The sequence below is a fragment of the Littorina saxatilis genome, linkage group LG3, assembly GCF_037325665.1.
Source record: "Littorina saxatilis isolate snail1 linkage group LG3, US_GU_Lsax_2.0, whole genome shotgun sequence".
NCBI classification, from domain to species: Eukaryota; Metazoa; Mollusca; class Gastropoda; order Littorinimorpha; family Littorinidae; genus Littorina; species Littorina saxatilis.
The window spans coordinates 26,386,490-26,408,705 of record NC_090247.1 but is presented as its reverse complement, the minus strand read 5'-3'; the positions used below and the strand labels follow the sequence as shown (position 1 = coordinate 26,408,705).

General features: G+C 38.8%; 1 protein-coding gene and 1 long non-coding RNA gene across 3 annotated transcripts in view; both read left to right on the top strand.

Annotated features, from left to right (window-relative positions):
* The window catches only part of LOC138962000 (uncharacterized), a 231,751-nt gene that overhangs the window by 50,443 nt on the left and 159,092 nt on the right, over nt 1–22,216 (top strand). The window lies entirely within an intron of this gene.
* Nucleotides 15–20,735, top strand: LOC138961996 (pyridoxal kinase-like). 2 transcript variants are annotated; one of them, XM_070333690.1, is made up of 10 exons: nt 15–165; nt 4,930–4,984; nt 5,602–5,706; nt 6,446–6,529; nt 7,252–7,286; nt 7,845–7,930; nt 9,182–9,330; nt 14,757–14,875; nt 15,377–15,443; nt 17,104–20,735. In XM_070333690.1, the coding sequence occupies exons 1-10, from the start codon at nt 55–57 to the stop codon at nt 17,223–17,225; spliced, it is 933 nt and encodes a 310-aa protein (XP_070189791.1). In that variant the 5' UTR covers nt 15–54; the 3' UTR covers nt 17,226–20,735. The 2 variants fall into 2 exon arrangements, with proteins under 2 accessions (XP_070189791.1, XP_070189792.1); XM_070333691.1 differs by lacking the exon at nt 15–165 and adding an exon at nt 3,038–3,456.

Sequence of the window (22,216 nt, the reverse complement as noted above, 5' to 3'; positions counted from 1 at the left end):
CTAATGTTGCCGGAAGTTGCATGTGTGTTGTTTTCCCCGGTAGAAAGCGAAAAGATGGCAACACACACGACAAACTCCGATGAACTCGACTGTCGAGTTCTTTCTATCCAGAGCTCTGTGGTTTACGGCTATGTGGGGAACAAGAGTGCAACCTTTCCACTTCAGGTAACCATTGATAAAACTGGCGTAGAGATTGTTCGTTGCTGTGGATCGAACGAGGAATGAACACTCATGTATGAGTGATGACCTTTGTGGCTACATTGAAATGAAATGAAAGTACACACACGACGATAGACATTTTAGGTAAAGGTCCCTGGTGCAGGAATGCGTATATTTCAACGTATTGTAAAGCGAAATAATTATTCAGCTTGAAGTGAATGCGTGTTGGATGAAGAAGGAAAGGATGTATAGTAAGTCTTTCTTCACGAACAGAATCATAGACACATGGAACTCATTGGACAAGAATGTTATGTGGTAGAAGCGCCGACAATGAACAGTTTCAAAAATCGCTTGGACAATGCACTGAAAGACTATATGTATAGCCCAAATGTCAGTATGCCTCTCACTACAAATTCCCACCAGCCAAGAGACTGTTCCAGGAGATGGCATCCCATCCTGTTCTCTTCAACTCCTTTTTCCCCCGAACACTGCGTCAGTGGAACAAGCTCGACCCTAAGACCACAGTTGCTCCTTCACTGGAGTTCTTCCAAGCTGGTCTGGGTCGTACCCACGGACTTGCCTTGCTGACACAGTAACCCTGCAGCTCTTCGTGTAAATAGTTTTATACTTTTAACCATCTTCTCGGAGTTATTGGGTCACCCACCACCAGTAACCAATTACTCAGTACTCCGCCGCTGGACTACAGACGTTCGAATGAACCCAGTCCACATCAAGAAAGAAGAAGAAGAAGAAGAAGAAAAAGTTGATAGAATAGGCCACGGTCAAAAGATCGTGTAGGTTACCTAGCTCAAAGTTAGGCTAGGATAGCAACTGATCAAAAGATCAGACAAAGGCATATCATATCATATCATATCAAGTCTAACTCTAACTACTCTAACTCTAAGATTAAGAATCTCACTGAGGGAGAGAGATCCAGGTGTGTGTGCACGGTTGGGGGGGGGGGGGGGGGGAATTGTAGTCAATTGTAGGCATGTGACTGACATCAAGAACTACCAAGCGTGATAAGTCTGTGGTACGTACTGGTAGACATGATTGTTTTTTTCAATCAAGTTTAGGTTGGTGTAGTTTTCAATACTTAGTCACTTGTCAATCTGCATGCATGTCTGTCTGTCTGTCTGAGTGAGCAGACGGTGAAATGCTGACTAGTGTGCGCTTTTCAAAGGATTTTCATTGACTTTTTTTAAACCAAGCTCAGCTGTCTCTTTCATTTCAATGAAAACAAAATGTATGACTATACTGGTACATTTAATAGTGTTAGCATAAGCACGTCATCTATTCTCATAATTCTGTGACATTTTCAAAGCCTATTATTCTCCATTGTGACAGTAATGAAAGCCACACAGCATGATCAGTGTGAGTGAGGTACATGACAGTAAGTTGTAAACTGCAATTGTGAAGTGACAGCTGCACATGCATACATGTGTTCCCATATTGCCTTTTTGGTGTGTAGTGGAACGTTCACCCTTATTTACGGACTTCTAATGATCGTGGACAATTATATCTGAAGAAGGGGGAGTCAGAACATGGAGTTGAGTTGTGATCAGAAAATCTCTGAAAATAGGGTCTTAAAGGCCGACATAGTCCTATTTAATTAGTTTAATTACTTCCAGGGCTTTTCCCATCGTTGCGGGGATGTATAAATTAAGCTTCCTGCAAAGTTTTAGGTTTGAAGTCCTTACCAATTACGAGAAATAATTAATTCTTTATTGCATTGTTTAGCAACAGTTCTCCAGGACTTGGGCTATTTTTAGACCGTTGGCAGAAGCTGTTAAAAGTGCAGATCATATATATAATACACACTATGTACCTCTGTCTGAGTGTCTCGATCTTCCCAACCCCGGGCCAACCCTTTTTCCCATCCTTTGTGAACTTTTTTTTTAAACAAATAGATTAATTCACATTGATCACATCATGAATAGATGTTTGTAACCATGGGTGGATGAGAAACATTCAACAGTAACAAAGGTTAAACACTTTTGCAGTCGGTTGGATTAACAGATATATTGGACGCCAGGTAAAAGGATTTAAATATATGTTTAATTGTCATTTTTAAGTTAATGAATGTCTCATTTCACAATTCAACACATTACATATGGCTATATGACTGAATGTTTAGTTAACAAGACAACTTAATGTGACTTAGTAGCCTTGGAATAACCAGTAAGCACCTTTACTATGCAGAAGTAAGGTGAGTCTGACTCAGCACTTTTGGCACATTTGATTGAGAGTATTTATGCATGGACATGGAACATTTAGACAGTGAAAATTAGTCAGGCTGAGGATATAACTTTGCAAAGAAGGATAGTGCGCAGGGAAATTATATAGTACTCAAAAACCAAAAGGCCAAAAACTAAATTATATTTCACAAGCATTTAACTGATTCACTGCACCCCCAGAGCATGATATTAATAACTAACTGTCAAATACATTTTTCCTGCGTAAGACTAAAAGTAGACTGTCATCATAGCAAGGGAAAGTTACTTGACAAATTGGGTCAATATACATGTATGTAATGTGTTATCACTATTCTGACCTAGCTGTGACCATACACAAATTTAAACTTTCGTTAAACTATAGTATGTAGTGTCATGACTTTTACTAAGGCAGAGATTCTGACCAAGACAACTGCCTTTCCTTTCCTTGCATTAGTGCGCCTTTCAACTTGTTCGGTTTTTAAGAGCAATGTATTATTGCAGATGTAATCAACTTCACTAAAAGTGAGCTTCATATATTACTTTTGTGCACAGTTAGAGCCATGCGTTTTGACCATTAGCTGCTGTTAATGAACTCAATTGACATTAATTAGAGTACGACGCTGGGCTCAGGGTTTAATGAAACTGGTGATAAAAATATTGCAAGGACTATTGACATACAGATCAGTCTGTTTGGGAACTGCTTGTGTGCATTACAGACATATGTAGCTGTTGTTTACAGGTTTTTTATATCTCATCATACAGTTTCCGTGACAACATCTTCAGAGTCAACAAAAATAAGTTAAAACAGCTTATCGAGTCAGCATCTTCTTCAGGAATATTATTACTAGCTGTGACTTTAACTAACAAAAAAACAAAACAATAGGCATAGGTGTATTCACAGAGTTTATTGTAGTACCTGCAGCTATTAACAGGCATGGATGTAGTGAGAAATGGTTTATGGACTTGTGGCAAGGACGGCAATGATGACGGATTCGATGATGACAAGCAGCGTGTGTTGTCCATTCACAGTTCTGTGGTGTGGGGCCACGTGGGGAACCAGATTGCCACATTTCCTCTCCAGGTGTGTTAATTAAGCTATGGAGATGTGTTGCGAAAATGTTGATGTGATACTTGATTTATCATGCAGTGTTGGCTGTCGTAAAAATGGACATGCAGCTTTGCATTGAACCAGTAAACAGGTGTCTATTTATTGCAGTTGTCTGTTCATGGCAGGGAGACTAATTAGATTTGGTTGATAGATGCGCGCAGATTTAAGGGCTGTCATCAACTCTATTCATGTTTAAGGTGTTCTCACGTCAGAGGATCCGTCTGTTTTCACTGTTTTTGTTTAGTTTTACCTTTATTGCATATTACTTGATGTGCTGCTTTGATTGTTTGTTAATCAAGTTGTATAGTTTTAATTGTGTGTGTTTTGTTTTGTTTCTTAAATTGTATGAATGACAATATATCTAACATCTATATATATATACGACTAGTGTCTGTGTGTCTGTGTATCTGTCTGTGCGCGATGCACGGCCAAAGTTCTCGATGGATCTGCTTCAAATTTGGTGGGCATATTCAGGTTGACCCGGTACAGGACACAACCTGGTCGATATTTCAACACGTGCTCTCAGCGCGCAGCGCTGAACCGATTTTGGTTCCACCTCAGCTATTTTGGTTCCACCTCAGCTACCCGGGCCCCCATACCGACACACCAAAGCCAAAGTTCTCGGTGGATCTTTTTCAAATTTGGACACCGTATTCAGCTACACCCCGGACACAATATCATCGATGAGATATTTCAACACGTGCTCTCAGCGCACAGCGCTGAAATGATTTTAGTTTTTGTGTTCATTTCACCATTATAAGTAACTCTTCCTTATCTTCTCATCTTCTCCAGGTTTTCAGCGTTTACCTCCCTTCCTTCGTTTGGTGCACTTTTGTGTGACAAGGAGCGTCTTCGGATATTCCCGGCGTTCTGTTACTGTTACTATTTTTAGAAGGTCAACGCAGTGTACAGAACGTAAATTGGACCCGTAAATTATCCTCACTGTAAAAGTGCAAAGGTCGAATCAATTTATAGCCACGCGAAAAATACACTGTCATCTATCTCTCTATAGATACGGCTTCTCTGTGTTTTTGTGTGTGTGTGTGTGAGTGTGTGTGTCTCTATGTAAGCAACACCTGTGCATTGTTCAGTTCTGTTTGTGATGTGGTCTGGCGGCTTTTGTGTAATTTTATGTACTGGCCTTCCTTTGAGAAGCCATAACTTGCTCAGTCCTGTTTGAGTGGAGTTCGCCTCCAAAGGTGATTAACACGGTTACATTCGTCGACAAGGATGGGACTCGATATGGTCAGGAATGGCATTATGGCCACTGAATCATTTTCGTGCTGTTCCCATTCCACGAATCTGGGAGGGACCTAAGCTTGGCGGGTCCATTGTTCGGACCCGGCGAAGCCGGCGCACGGCTCTAAGTACTTCTTCCCGGCGAAGCCGGCTACCCGGCAAAGCGGGTATTCATTCTAGTTTCACATATGAATACTTTTGTTTCAGATCTTGGGGTTTGATGTCAGCACCATCAACTCAGTTCAGTTTTCAAACCACACAGGTAAAGATTTGAAGTACAGAAGTGCATTGAACCCAAATCATGATAATTTAGGGAAACGACGTTATGTCAACTGATTGTCGGTCGTATGTTGTGTATATCTATATATATATTATACTGTTAAAATAATCTGTCAGAGAAAAATGGGTTGTAATGTTGAGGGAGACATAACATTGACCTGGGAACCCATATAATTTTGCCGTATTTTGTACGCTTGATTGTGTATAATACGATCAATACGGTCGGTGGAAAAAAAATACGACGAGAACAATTCTTTTTTTTGTCTCTTTTAATGATTAAATTAACTTTATAACTCTGCATTTGATCAATGATTATAGCTTTTTTCATTACACATTGAAAGAAGCATTTATTTTAAAGGTATTGGTAAACTTAAATTAAAGGTGTAGCGGATGCTCGAGAAGCATGTTTGAATCACCAATGTTCAAATGACTTATTTTTCCGAAAATACACTAAGTTTGTTTGAGATTAATACTCCAAATGCAAAACAGGGGTTCCCAGGTCCGGAGGTATATATTGTATATGAAGACTTTGTTTTCATTTGATTTGTTTTTTTAGACAAAAGACAAACACTCATATTTATAAGTATTTTCTGTTTACAGGTTATGGAAAGTGGAAGGGACAGGTTCTTAACGCAGAAGATGTCAGCGATCTGTTTGAAGGCCTGCGGTTGAACAACTTGTTGCAGTTTTCACATGTACTCACTGGTAATTATGATCTTGAATCAAACAACATTAGAAAGGTTAAACTTCTGGAATATTGTTTCAATCGTAGACAATACGAAACATTCAAAAGACCTTTGACCTATCTGTCTTTAAAGTGGACACACAAACTACAGAAAGGACAAAAAAAATTGTATTGGGTAAAGCATGTACTGTGATTTATTTCTGAATTGCTGTCTCTTCCAAAATGGACAAAGCAAAATGAAAAAAAAAAAAGAAAAAAAAGTAAGTCACAGTTAGTTAGTTAGTTAGTTGTTGCTTTTTGGGTCCAGCGGGCCATATAGGCCAAATCAGGACCCCAAAGTCGCAGTGCCACTGCATGTAATACCATAGTTTTTGTCTGTTGTGTATCCTACTCCTTCAAAGACCAATATATTGAAGTTCTTGTGATTCTTGATTTTGGAAGTAAAGTTATAATTTACATAAAGGAGACAAGTATTAAGGATTAAGAATGGCATTATAATAATTTGAACAAGAGGAGTTTGTTCTTTCACTCTTCAGAAAAAAAGCGAATAATACTTCCGGAAACAGTGCAGACTGACTCGATCAATGTTGATGTTGTTTTAATCAGTCTTGGAGTTGTTTGTGTCATAATTTACTGAATTCCATGTTTTGAAGTGCATGTACTATGAGACTGCTTTGTATAGACAATAATTATGAAGTTTTATGAAACACAAATTTGTTATGTTTCTGTTTGTAAGATCTGTTGTTTTCTGTTTTGTAGGCTACATTGGAAAAGTGTCCTTTCTGGAGAAGGTTGGGCAGACAATAGCTGAGATGAAACAATGCAACCCTGACCTCATGTTTGGTGAGTACTGAGTACACATCTCCAAACCTTCATTTACCACTGAACTTGATACTGCATGTGGCATTTACTTGTTAAGTATTGATCGACTTGCACAGTTGGTATTAAGCATAGATGATGTGTTACCCATTTGGAATTTCCATCTGAACGATCCTTTTTGAATAAAACTGTATTGTAGTTTATGGTATTAGTTTGTATGTTATGTAAAATTATAAATTGCACAGCACAAGCACTTATTGAGATAGTAAATGTGTCTATCTCTGTTCTTCAGTTGTTGTGAGTTGCTCGCATAATTCTGCGCCACCCAACGGATCTGCTGTCATTTTTGTTATTGTAAAAATAAGTTAAGGAGAGTGGCAGTGTTGTTGTCAGGCCTTTAGTCTTCGGCCATTGACGTGACGCATATAACATTTTCGATCTGAAACATTATTATGATATCAGATTTGACACTAAGGAGGTCTTCTGACAGAACAATGTGTGTGTATATATCCACTAGACTTTTGGACCGGTACATATTTTCAATTCAGGTTGAACCGACCTATTTGTCTGAGTCAGGGAACAACACTGGAGTGGACTTAATGGCATAAAAGAATTGGAAAACAGGTGTTAAATTCCAATGGTGTTAATTTTGTTGTTTATTTGTCATGCTTAACATTTTGGTTGTTTAAAGTTACCATAGTGGGGTGATAGTCTCGCTGCCTATTCAACATTTTATTCTGTTTCAGTTTGTGACCCTGTGATGGGAGATAATGGAAAATTTGTAAGTACATGTATTCCTTACACATGATATATTTGTTGTTTTTTACTCTAGATAGTGCATGTCCTTAAAAAATCTTTCAGCTTTCTTAAGGCAGTTAGTGTGCACTGCTACAGAACTGTACCTGTACCACAAATTGTTAAAAGCTCTTTTTTTTTTGCCCAGTACTTTGGTACCTGTTTTGAAAAGACACACTTGGGACCAGGGCAAGTGTCCGTACATTGCAAGTAGTCTGTCAAGACAGGTGTATTTTGGTGAAGATAACGAACAAAGGGACAAAACACATGTCTTTTATTGGGAGGTGTCCTCTCTTTGGAGGTGCCTCACATCACAGGCTGTTGCAAACATGCCTTCGCTTTATCACAATATTCTTCATCTCCATTGAATATAGTTGTTGATTTTGGTTGCAAGCAGTGTAGTTATAGATTCATTGAAAAGTTCCTTTTTATAGTGTTTTTTATTCAAAGGTCTCAATGACTTCCCATTTATTTTGGTATATATGCATGGCTATACCAGCATAGATAGAGCGATTTCACTGTGTCTATGTTACTCTACTTTCAGTATGTTCCACAAGAACTGGTACCAGTCTACAGAGACCAGATCGTCCCGCAAGCAGACATCGTAACTCCCAACCAGTTTGAACTGGAGTGAGTGGTACCATTTGTCCACTAAAACCATTCATGAATAGAATGTTTAATGTTGATTTTTGAGGTTTTATCTTGTGTTTTTATTTATATTTTTATTTGTTGTTGTTGCTAATCATACTAATAGCACACCCCGTGTGTGTCTGTCTGTGTGTGTGTGTCTGTGTGTATATCTGTACTGTAGTAGTGATGACGAAAGATGGAATTCATGCCTGGATGGACACTCGGGTCGACTTAAAGTGTAGGCTCAGAGACGGTATCCATGTCCCACTCCTTGTCACTGCTGTGGCACTTAAAAGACCTCAGCCCTTCTGCCAGAAATGCAGATGGTTTATAACACCTGAGTGGCTGAGCTCTTCTTGCATGTTAGTTTTCCACTGGGAGGAAGCAACCTAAATTTCCCAGCAATGGGATAGTAAAGTACCGTAAAATCCCTAGCAAACGCCCACCCCCCCTCTGCACAGATTTCGGGTACAAGTAAGGGGTGGGCGTTTGCTAGGTATACACCCCTTTGCAAGATAAAGTGTCATCACATTTTCACAAGAAAAAAAAAGTGATACAACATGTGATTTATGCAATTTTAATGAAAAATAAACACACCGTTTGTTTACAGAAATAAAGATCAACGTTCTGTGATAGAAAAAAAGAAGAAGAAAAAACCGGCGAATCATCGAACAGTGTGCACAAATCGTAGATAAAGGAGGTCGAATGTCTTAAAACAAATTATTTTTAAAGCAAAAAAGGGGTGGGCGTTTGCTAGGTAGTGACCCCTCTGCACAACTTTTAGCCAAAAATGGGGGGTGGGCGTTTGCTAGATACTGGGCGTTTGCTAGGGATTTTACGGTAATGAGAAAAAAACACAACCCCAAAGGTGCCACCAATAACTTTGATGCCCGACATTAATATAAAAGCGCCTAGGGCTATATCTAGATTAGGCGCATAAAAATGATCATAATAATAATAATAATGTACAAGGGTATTAAGTGACATCATTTTGGTAATGCCTCTTTTGTCATGGCAACAGCTGCATGGTCAGTTTCTGCTGTTTTATTTATGTGTACAGTGGAACATGTCTACAACTTGACCACCACAGTGACCAACTAAAAGTGGTCCTACTAGACAGTTGGTCATCATGGAAAGGTTAGAACCTCTTCATGGTTTCTTTTGGGTGATCTACTAGGCAGGTGGTCGCGCAGGCAAGTTCAGCTCAGTACTTCAATCCACAATTGTGTTCTTTACCTGCTTTCTGTTCAGACAGCTGACAGACATGAAAGTAAACAGCGAGGAAGAGGCGTTTGCAGCCATAGAAAAGCTGCACCAGTCTGGAACGAAAACTGTTGTTCTAAGCAGCAGCAGCTTGGGATCCAATGGAGTCCTGCTGTGTCTGGCCAGCACAGCTGTCAGTGAGTATAAATAGTCTTTGGTGGTGGTACATGTAGTGGTGATAATGGTGATACTAATAACCAAACACACAGCAGCTTAGGATCCAATGGCGTTCTTCTTTGTCTGGCTTGCACAGCTGTCAGGGATTAGTGGTCTGGTTAAAAATAGTATTGATTAAAATACAACCACCCTTTAAAGCCAGCCAGTGCGTATACCCCCCCACCTCTCGCTTCAGTAAAGACTTGATTTGTCAGATTTTGTCTTCATAAGTGTACCTCCATTTTAAGACTTTCTCCCTCCTTTTCAAGACCTGGTTTTCTCAGATTTGTGGAGGTCTTAAGAGGGGAGTTCCACTGTATAATAGTCTGATGTTGCTAGGATTTATTTACTGCAACAATTTGCTGAAATGGTTATATGGCCGTTTCTGCAATTTTTTGAAGTTTTAGACATTGCGTGGCGTCACAATGGATTGATAGAAGGCTATTTGCATGAGAGCACTAATTGATGACAATTTTGTTTTTATTTAGAGAGACTGTTGGTGCATGTAGTCCAGGCATATTAGAGAACAACGTTGAAGTGACAATGACTAGGTTTAAAATGTCCCTTATCAGAAAGTTCAACCTCAGTCCTTTGATGTTTATTAAACACATTTTCATATAAAGTTGGCGCTTCATACGGAAAAATGGCTTTGAAATTGACCCAAATCCTTCTTTGGGCTCTGTAAATGTCGTTTGGGGGTATGGTTGTAAAATGGTATCTACTGGTCACCCCAATGTATAAACTGAAAACTCTTTCTGCACCAGAACACGCAGAAAGGATTGTATCTGCCTGATGTCTGATGCTTTTCAAAATCCCCAACCACTAACACCTTCAAAACGGACTTTAACTGACACTGTTGTTTTTCCCTATATAATCCTTACTATTTTTCCGAGACGTCGTCGTGTTGTGTATTTAGCTTGCCACAACCTCATACATGGTCCTAAAAGTTAAAGTTGAAGAAAATACTAAAGATAAATGAAAAAGCTGACGCAGTGTCATTCGCACCGTGAATCCCCCCATGGGAACATACTAAAGTCTGGTTCCAAATAGGCTCAATTTCCTTCTATTTCTTTGTATTTCTGCCTCGTAGGGGTAGGGGTGTTCAAACCAAAGGCACCTTTAAACCAAAATTCAAATCACACATCTTACAATACTAAGACACTCAGCAGTGAAAGGGTGTCTGCTGGTAAAAAATTCCAAACAATCCTAAAAGTACTTCACTACTAAACGTGCTTTTAAAAAGAGCCGTTATTTTTCCCTCTATAATCAGTATTGTGTTTTCTGCGAACATGTAGTCCATTTAGATGGTTGTCATGTGCACATGAGTTGCTAAAGCGTTTTCAGTTGGGCATATGTCGAAAAGCAAAGAATTAGCCCTTTGAAAACCATCAGAACTGTCACACAAAAATAACATTTACCTATCTCACCAACTGACCAAACATAGGGCTTTTCCTTATGTATTATGTATTGTCGTGTTTTTTGTAGCATACTTGTGAAAACAGCCACCACTGTTGTAAATGATACTTTAAAGAGCATTATTTCATTTTTACAGTTGAAGGACAACCTGGACTGCCGTATATTACAGCTGTTTTACAATCAGCCAAAATTTTCTTAACAAACGTATGTTAAGAACAACTCCCATAGTGAAATTGAAGGAAAACAAATTGAAAATCCCCCTGCCATAGAGGAGCTAAAGAATCAACAATAAACGACTGCATGGATAGCTTGATGCACGAATGCATTGCGGACATGTTTGTCTCCAACCAAGAGAAAGTTCCAAAAAATCCCTTTTGTGCTTCTTATTATACAGTGACGTCAAAGACAGCCTTTTCTGCTGTTCATACATTCAGGGGTTATGGTTACACTAAACGACGTAGTTGTAGCCATACTGCCATCCAGATTTATTTTTTCCTTGCGAGCAGTCACAGGGTGTTTGTGCTGTCTGCCAACCGTCAGACGACCCCGCCCAAGTCTGTTAAGGGACCGTTTGACCGTTATAGAACGCGTCTTTTTGATTTTTTAGCACATTTGGAAACGGTTGATTTTTATCCCTACCATTGTTTCCAAACATTATATAGGAATGTTTTGTGAACAACGGATAATAGCCGCTGCTCGCATGTGTAGCAAAAGTGAGCGTACATACTCACCCTGGTCGTACAGCCGTTGTCCGTTGCCCGTCTCCATCTGTCTGTACAAATCATTACCTTTGGATATTTCTCCAACGCTATGAAGTGAAGAAACACCAAATGTTGCAAAATGTTGTATGACCCCAAGAGCTCAAAAAAGATACTTGAGAACCTTGACCTTACCTTAAGGTCAAGGTCACAGGGAGAATGAATGTGGTCTAAAAACTGCAAAATTTCACATTGTGCCAGTTTTCTGGAAAACAAATTAAAAACAGCGGGCTTAGTTTTGTATGGTATACAAGAAAAAGAAAGCCTTATCTTCTGATACCATTTTGGTTGACCTCGCTTCAATGTCAAGGTCACAGAAGTCCTTCAAAGTTGAATTGTATACATGTTTTGAAGTGACCTTGACCCTGAACTATGAAAAAAATCTTTCAAACTTCATAATTGTGTGGGGCACATGTTATATACTGATATTGAGCCACATTTAGTCACATATCATCAAGGTCAAGGTCACTTTGCCCCTTATGAAATGTGACTGAAACAGGCAATTGAATCACTAAAAGTGACAATGTCTCTTTGTAGAAAGTGCCAATAAGTATGTTTATGCTCCCTATGTCTTGAATTGATAGCCTTGTGATGTGTGACCTTTGATGATCTTGACCTTGGCCAAAGGTCATGTGTAATTTGGTAGGAAAAATCTGTAAACCAGTTCTAATTGTGTACAATGTCCTTGCCAGCTTCAGTTGTTAGACCTTCACCTTCAAGGTCACCTGAAGGTCAAGGTCACTTTAAGACAAAGGTCAAGCATGAGAGTCGCATGGGCTTTGCTTTGTTAAGATTTTTTACCAAGAGACATGGATTTCTTTACCCGTCTTGGTCACATTTTTCATAGGGGTCAATGTGACCTTGACCCTAACGATATGTGACCAGATGTGGCTCACTATGAAATTCTAACAAACGCCCCACTCAGTGTTTAAGTTTGTAAGAGATATCGTCCATAGTAAAGTTAAAGGGGCAAGCTCACATCAAAATATGTCTACAATTCAACTTTGAAGGGCTCCTCTGACCTTGACATTGAAGCGAGGTCAACCAAAATGGTATCAGAAGATAAGGCTTTCTTTTTCTTGTATACCATACAAAACTAAGCCCGCTGTTTTTAATTTGTTTTCCAGAAAACTGGCACAATGTGAAATTTTGCAGTTTTTAGACCACATTCATTCTCCCTGTGACCTTGACCTTAAGGTAAGGTCAAGGTTCTCAAGTATCTTTTTTGAGCTCTTGGGGTCATACAACATTTTGCAACATTTGGTGTTTCTTCACTTCATAGCGTTGGAGAAATATCCAAAGGTAATGTTCAGTACAGACAGATAAAGACGGGCAACGGACAACGGCTGGACGACCAGGGTGAGTATGTACGCTCACTTTTGCTACACATGCGAGTAGCGGCTATTATCCGTTGTTCACAAAACATTCCTATATAATGTTTGGAAACAATGGTAGGGATAAAAATCAACCGTTTCCAACTGTGCCAAAAAATCAAAAAGACGCGTTCTATAACGGTCAAACGGTCCCTTAACAGACTTGGGCGGGGTCATCTAACGGTTGGCAGACAGCACAAACACCCTGTGACTGCTCGCAAGGAAAAAATAAATCTGGATGGCAGTATGGCTACAACTACGTCGTTTAGTGTAACCATAACCCCTGAATGTATGAACAGCAGAAAAGGCTGTCTTTGACGTCACTGTATAATAAGAAGCACAAAAGAGATTTTTTGGAACTTTCTCATGGTTGGAAACAAACATGTCCGCAATGCATTCGTGCATCAAGCTATCCATGCAGTCGTTTATTGTTGATTCTTTAGCTCCTCTATGGCAGGGGGATTTTCAATTTGTTTTCCTTCAATTTCACTATGGGAGTTGTTCTTAACATACGTTTGTTAAGAAAATTTTGGCTGATTGTAAAACAGCTGTAATATACGGCAGTCCAGGTTGTCCTTCAACTGTAAAAATGAAATAATGCTCTTTAAAGTATCATTTACAACAGTGGTGGCTGTTTTCACAAGTATGCTACAAAAAACACGACAATACATAATACATAAGGAAAAGCCCTATGTTTGGTCAGTTGGTGAGATAGGTAAATGTTATTTTTGTGTGACAGTTCTGATGGTTTTCAAAGGGCTAATTCTTTGCTTTTCGACATATGCCCAACTGAAAACGCTTTAGCAACTCATGTGCACATGACAACCATCTAAATGGACTACATGTTCGCAGAAAACACAATACTGATTATAGAGGGAAAAATAACGGCTCTTTTTAAAAGCACGTTTAGTAGTGAAGTACTTTTAGGATTGTTTGGAATTTTTTACCAGCAGACACCCTTTCACTGCTGAGTGTCTTAGTATTGTAAGATGTGTGATTTGAATTTTGGTTTAAAGGTGCCTTTGGTTTGAACACCCCTACCCCTACGAGGCAGAAATACAAAGAAATAGAAGGAAATTGAGCCTATTTGGAACCAGACTTTAGTATGTTCCCATGGGGGGATTCACGGTGCGAATGACACTGCGTCAGCTTTTTCATTTATCTTTAGTATTTTCTTCAACTTTAACTTTTAGGACCATGTATGAGGTTGTGGCAAGCTAAATACACAACACGACGACGTCTCGGAAAAATAGTAAGGATTATATAGGGAAAAACAACAGTGTCAGTTAAAGTCCGTTTTGAAGGTGTTAGTGGTTGGGGATTTTGAAAAGCATCAGACATCAGGCAGATACAATCCTTTCTGCGTGTTCTGGTGCAGAAAGAGTTTTCAGTTTATACATTGGGGTGACCAGTAGATACCATTTTACAACCATACCCCCAAACGACATTTACAGAGCCCAAAGAAGGATTTGGGTCAATTTCAAAGCCATGTTTCCGTATGAAGCGCCAACTTTATATGAAAATGTGTTTAATAAACATCAAAGGACTGAGGTTGAACTTTCTGATAAGGGACATTTTAAACCTAGTCATTGTCACTTCAACGTTCCCTTCACTAAAGTGGCTAAGATGCCTGGACTAATGGTGCAATGTTGGTTTTACTGTCTGTGCTGTGCAGATCGAGTTGAATGTCCAAAGTTGAAATTGTGCTACAGCTATAGTACTGCTTGTTCCTGAGAAAAGAACAGAAATGTTTCATTACTGGGGAAAGGAGAGCCGAGAAAGCGTAAATGAACGCTGGAGAATGGGTAAAGGAATTTCTGTAATAAGGATGTTCACATGTTTACTCTCTTTCTTGTGCAGATGGCAATAGACAGCGATACCGACTGGAGATGCCTAAACTTGATGCCATCTTTGTGGGCACTGGTGACCTTTTTGCTGCCTCTTTGCTTGGATGGTCGCATAGAGATGGCGAATTGAAGGTAAGGAACTAAGAGAGAGAGAGTGAGAGAGGCAGACACTGAGACAGAGACAGACAGCAAGACTCTGATGAAGAAACAGACTAAAAACAAATGAGAGAGAGACAGAAAGACAGACAGACAGAACAAGAGAGAGAGAGAGAACAAGGGAGAGAGTGAGAGACAGACAGATAAACAAACAGACATATCGAGGGATAGAGAGAGAGAGTGATGTGTCAGAATGAAAAGTAGGGGTACGAGGGAAGAGTGAAGGTGCTGTTAAGGATCAGGTTTTAAAGAGAGAGTATGTTTGAGCCAGACTTCAAATATATATATCAAAGTATGTGACTTGGTCTGTGTGGGTTTTTCTGCATGCATATGAGTATAATGTATACATGCTTGTACAGTAACAGTCTGTTAACCTATGTGGCACTGATGATAGTAAACAGGTAAAACACGTACTGCAAGAGAGTAGGGAAATAGTGCATTTACAATTAAAATCAATCACAGCATTTACATTTTCAGGCTGCTCTAGAGAAAACTATAGCCACCCTACAAGCTGTGATCAAGAAGACACTGGCCTATGCACAGAGTGAGTTTTGTTTGTTTGTCTGTTTATTTATTCATTTATTTATTTCTGCAGCAACCGTGACAGGAGTCTTACTCTTAGTAGTGAGCAGTGTTCGGGCACAGAAAAAACCCACCTTTACATTGAGATTTTCTCAGATGTTATTTGAGTTAGAACTTTATAACTTAATTTACACAGTTCAAGAGTTCGATGATCTGTAGACAAGTTTTGGATCAGTCAGGAAGCAGATACTTCTGAAAAGTCAAGTACCGTATTTGACGGACTACAAGCCGCGACTTTTAAAAAAAACACACCGCATTGCGGCTTATAAAAAGATGCGGCTAAAACGTTACATAAACTTGAATAGCATTCACCTAATGGAAGTCGCCGCGGATTTTCATTTCGCTCGATTAGCGATTACTGGTACTTTATTAGCTCTCTACTCAAGACTCGGCGCTTTTCTCTTTCTTTCGCGAATCTTCGTTTGTCAACAAGTCGTCGTGACAAGATAGCGTACAGAAAAACACCGGATGTATCAGGACCTCGCGCGCGCGAGATTTCGTTTTTTTGTGTCTCGCGATAGTTGGAGGAGCGAGAGCCGCCATGTTGTGTTTTCGTCTGCTCGAAATGTGCGCAAAAGTCGTAAATCATCCCAAAAAAGCTTATTCCGGGCGGGACTACATGTGTGTGTTGGTTACAAATTGTGTGTGTGTGATATTTTTCTTCAAACTTTTTCACTTTTCTTCTTTGTTTCACTTGTTTATTCTCGGAGCCGATTTCGCCAAATACCGTACCTTCGTTTGCCTGGTTGTTTTGATTGATTGACACGATCTGATTGTATTTTTTTCGACGTCGGCTAATATAGTGACGCGGCCTATACGTGGCTCGTCCCAATTTTTTTGTTAAAAGTCGGGGGTGCGGCTGATATAACGGTGCGTCTTGTAATCCGTCAAATACGGTACTGCTTAGCATTGCTTACTGCATGTTCCTCGTGTAATATTATTTGATTCAGGTTGTGTTCTGCTGGTTCTGGGGCATGATCTAAGGTAGATAATAGGGTGAATTTGAAGTGTCAATCACACACAAGTGCAGGTATGCATATTTTATAGATTAATTTTCTTTGGAGATTTATGGCCTACGGGCAGCTAAACTATCTGGAAAAGATAAGAGAATTCCCTGTCAGGCCTAAACAATTCCTTCTTCATTATAAACTGAAACATGTTTTGTATTTACATGCCTGTGCATGATGCATATCTGTATGCTCATGTGCACTGCACACAAGCATGCATGAACACACACACACACACACACACACACACACACATGTGCACATATGCATTTACACATGCATTTACGCATGCACTGACCCACACACACACACACACACATACACTCTACACACACACACACCCACACACACACACCCACACACACACACCTGACCTCGATCACACCATTTTCTATTGGCATTTTGTTTCTTATTGAAACATGAACACTGTTTGCCAGATTGGCATTTTGTTTATGGTAACATGAACACTGCTTGCCAGGATTATTTTAATAATGTAGCCATGGCTTTTAAAACAAAACAAACAAAAAAGTTTAGTTTTTTGTAGTGTTTAATTACATACACAATTAATCATGCAGTCATAGATGTTTAAGTACAATTATTTTCTTGCCTTCACAGAAGCTGCAGGGCCAGGGAATAAACCCACATCAGCTCAGATGGAATTGAGACTAATCCAGAGTAAAAGCATCATTGAAAATCCTTCCATTGAAATCCGTGCAGAAAATGTACCACAGTCTTGAGGCTATAAGCTTATAGTATAGTCTATCTGTGTTTGATAAATGTCTCTGTGTATTATAAAATTCCGTAAGAACAAAACTATGTTTTATGGTCCCATATGAATTCATGTTATTTTGTTGTTTTGATCATGGAAAAAGACTAGGTTATTGTAATTGGAGGTTATATTGATTACAGAACTTATGATATTTATGGATTTTGTTAAGCTTTCTTCTTGAGAAAGTATTTTTAAGTACATGTAGTATAATTTCTTGTGTGTTTCGGAATATGTTATTTTACTGGTGTACTGATGTAAGCAGTGTCTTCAGGGTGTATATATACTCATATGTTTTCCCCCCCAATCTCACATGTGTGCTCCTTTATTTTTCTTAGAATGAGGGAGTACTAAACTCAATTTGTTTTCTTCAATAAAGAGTATAGTACCAATATGAACTTGATGAATGGATCACACACATGCTTGCAGGCAATCAAAATGTCACAGGATTAAAACTGACTACATTAGATTATAATCATCATTAACAGGTGACCTTAGCAGTACTTTTATTTGCACGTTCAGAGAGTATAATGTGTAGTTTTGTTCTTTGCTAATAGGTAGTGTATGACCAAACATGTGTCATCTAAACTAGCACTTTATCGCATAAATACATTGCAATATAAAGTAAGTAGCTCAGGGGTATATATCTTGTGAAAAATTGATCGGAAAATCAAAATCATAGTCAATATTTAAGGAAGATAACATCGAACTTCTTTCCAACAGTCGTTTTTTCGTGTTTTCAGTGTGAAAAATAATAATGAGGAACACGTTCACTGTACTGCCTTGTGATTTTTGTTCCTTCTCTTTGTTGTTTTCAACCATTATATTTATGGTGGTACATGTAGTTTAATTATCATTGTAAGCTGATTTTGTTACCTTCCCAAATGGTTGTGATTTTCTTTTCCACAAAGCACTTACCGACTTGGTCTGTGCACATACATTATTGTTGTTAATTTGTGAATTATATAAACTCTGATGCATCAACTGCTGAACACGTCCATGCAATATTTCCATGTGATATTTGTCACAGCTTCCATTCTGGATTTTTATTTTTACATTTAGTCAAGTTTTGACAAAATGTTTTAACATAGACGGGGGAAATCGAGACGAGGGTGTGGTGTATGCATAGTGTGTCTGTGTGTATGTGTAGAGAAATTCAGAGAAAACTATTGGACCGATCTTCATGAAACTTCACGTGAAACTTCCTGGGTATGCTATCCCCACAGGTTTAATTCATTTTTTTTTTATCAATGTCTTTGATGACGTCATATCCGGCTTTTTGTGAAAGTTGAGGCGGCACTGTCACGCCTTCATTTTTTAAGCAAATTGGTTGAAATTCTGGTCAAGTAATCTTCGACGAAGCCCGGACTTAGGTATTGCATTTTGGAGGCTTAAAAAATAATTTATGAGTTTGCTCATTAAAGTTGTCATTAAAATCGAATTTTCGCAAACAGACTTTATATTGATTGCATTGTATTCCTCATCTTCTCCTAAGTTCAAAAATATATAGATATGTCATGTTTACTCTAAACATGTGCTCAAAATGCAAGAAAATAGGTTCGGTAAGTACTGCGGACGCGTGCTTCGCGGCGGCAAGCGTGACCCGTCTCGGTTTTCGGTATGTTAAGCCGAGACTATCTGAATGTAGTCTCGGCGATGATTGGTTTGTGGTGTTGATCTTGACTAAATGCTTTTATATCGCTTTACGCAACTTGTTTAAATTTATTTTAGACCTGCATTTTTTTCCATTTACGCCCTTTTTCTTTGTGGATGTTTATTTATAGATAGATCTATTTGTGAAGATGTTTTTGAGTTTTATCTTGTATGTTCTTTGTTTTCATTCATGTACTTTTACTTGTGTATAGTAACTTGTCTGTGGTAGTGTCCGATTTTCACTTGTTTGATTTTCAAGAGTCCCTTACATTTTGATACATGAATAGAACAGTGAATGAAATCATTAAAAGACATTGACAAGTACATGTAGTTGATTATCTGTTTGAACAGACAAAAACATGAAGTCAATTATGCTGGTCATGAACTGAACAATGTGGTGTGTGATGTGGCAGGGATGGGGTGAATGCAGTAGCATTTGTGTGATTGCTGCAAATGAATTTTTTTGAAGCTAATAATTATGATCTGCTATGTGTAATCGCTCACAAGTACGGGTAGAAAAAACTTACTGGTTAAAAATGGCTTGTCTCAATTCTAAAGAACAAACAAAAAACTGTTTCATAATAATGAAGCTATAAATTTGATAGCATACACAAATTACACCTGTGTGTGTGGGCATGCATATGTGGGTGTTAAGCATGTGTGTGGGTGGTATTTGTACTGTATGCTATATGCCTTTTCTCGTGAAGTGTAGGGTTATAGTAACATTCAGGGAAGAACAACGTCTGTTGTTTTATTTGTTTCTTTGCCTTGTTTTTGTTAATCTTTTTTTCTTTTATGCGTATCTTTTTAATTACAATCATCCTAAACAACCTACCTGCGTCAATGTTTCGACTCCACATTTGCATTTGTACACATATCAGACACCAAAGCTTGACTGCAATTAAATAACATTCCCGTTAACAATAAGGAATAATAAGGATTAACAGGTGTACAAATCCTCACGGATTCCTTGACTCTGTTTCCGTGTTTGGTTTGATAGGGTGCAGTCAAAGAGAGGTGTACGTGCACTCAAAGGGTGTACGAGTCTAATGTGATTAACTAACTTATTTTGAAATCAGAAGACTTTGCCTGGTGATATTGGAGATTTGGTTTGGCATCGATTTTTGTCTGAAAATCCAGGGTTGCGGGAAATCATACAGGAGAGGAACTTTCAGGCGTGTTCCTCTTTTCCCATCAGAATCTCACCGGTCTCGAGCCCGTCACTTTCTAGTCCAGGAAACTGACTGATAAGCCCTTTCTCTGCATGTCATTCTCAAAGAAACGCACACCCCACAGACACACACACACACACACACACACACACACACACACACACGCATTCACACACACACATCTTCGCCCATCATGTAGTTCTAGTCTTGAGGCTGTTTTGGGAAAATGAAACTTGAATATTTGTTTGTTATTGTTTGCTTTTCATTTTCATGTTTTTCTCTTTTTAGAATACTTGCATCAGTCTCGAAAGCAGTATCAGCTGCAGAGACAATAACAAATAACAACCAACCAACCAACCTCTTTTAGAACTTTTGGCAGCATCAGTAACTATTGATGTAGTTCGTTACATGTGTATAGTTTGCGTTGTGTTAAGAGCAGGCAGGATTAATCAAGAAGAATTTAAGTTTTAGAACTGTGCATAGAATTCGTGTAATCTTCACGATAACTTACATTTTGAACTGTGCTTAAGATTTGTGTAATCTTCGTGTTAACTTAGTTTTGAAATGTGTATAGAATCTGTGTAATCTTGATATAATAATATGAAATGTGTTAGATGAGAACCAGAGTTGTATTAAATCAGGACTGAAAGTTTGAACACCGAGTTGTTCAAAAGTGTGCCTTATGTGTGGTGTGTGCACCTTCTTTATAAATGGTGTTTGTAACAGTCTGTTGCAGTGATGTGTACGGTTACAGCGCTGTGCAACCGAACAACTATATGAATTACAGCATCGCATGAGAGAGAGAAAGAGAGAGAGAGAGATCATTTACAAAAACACACGCACACACAATCACGAACACGCGAGCAAACAACAATAACAACGACAAAAAAAACCCAACGTAGTCGCATGAAGGAAAATTCATTCATTTAGTCAATCTGTCAAACCAACAGAAAGATACTGAACACACTGCACGTCAGGTAGCTAGTGATAAATGATGATCGACTTCTTGTCATAAAATGTTCGAATGTTCGTGACACATCCATTTCCCTTCTCTGTATTGTAAGGAGTTGTACTCGGATCATTGTCGTTGTGCGTATAATGCAATTAAAAGTAATGCTCAGTGTCATGTTCTGTGGAATTCATGTCATGAGTTAATCAATAACGAGTAAGTTTTGGGTACCAAAATAACAAGTCTTGTCGTCTTTTCCTTAGCATGGCTGAACAGACATTTGTGTTACACACACAAACACACACACACACACACACACACACACACACACACACACACACACACACACACACACACACACCACCCAAACCGCCACATACATGCACAAATCGAGTTCCAAACAAGTACTTTACATCTGTGAAAACATGGTTATTTTACAACAGAGGACTATATTGTGGAATGTCAGGAAGTGCGAACCATAATTATGTGAATCACGAAGGTGAAAATGATGTTCCGTTGTGAACATAGTCCAGTGTTCATGTAGAACTGTGACATGCTCAACAAGAATGATTGCGACACAACGTAAAGTGATCTGTTGGTCTGCTATTCTGAAATGACAGGAACACAGGTTGATGATCGAGTTTAATTCGCTTAGAGATAAACCGCACCTTCCAAGAGAGAGAGAGAGAGATAGAGAGAGAGTATAGCACTTTCATCAGAGAGAGTATTGTACTTTTAAAGAGAGAGAGAGAGAGAGAGAGAGAGAGAGAGAGAGAGAGAGAGAGAACTTTCACACTTTCTTTCAAACCTGTCGACTTTATTCAAACCCATCAGCTACAAAAGTAACATGCACAAATAAAACTACTTCCTCAACCGACAAATAATATTCTGTAATATTTCCTTCCACATTGTCCCTGATGTCAAGACAGTTCAGCAGTGCTAATTTTATTTTCAAAGACACTTTCCCTACTCTTCAGCAGTAAATGGAATCATTGGAGGAAATTTCCAGATTCAGGTTCGTCTTCCACAGCTTCTCATTAAGTCAGACTGTTATTTCATTTTCTGTCTTTGTTTGTCTGTTTGTTTGTTTGTTTGTTTCTTCTTACATTTTTCCCGTTCGTTCAAACCCTAAACTGCCAACTTCCAAAATAAAATATGAAAACAAGAAACTTATGCACGACTAATAAT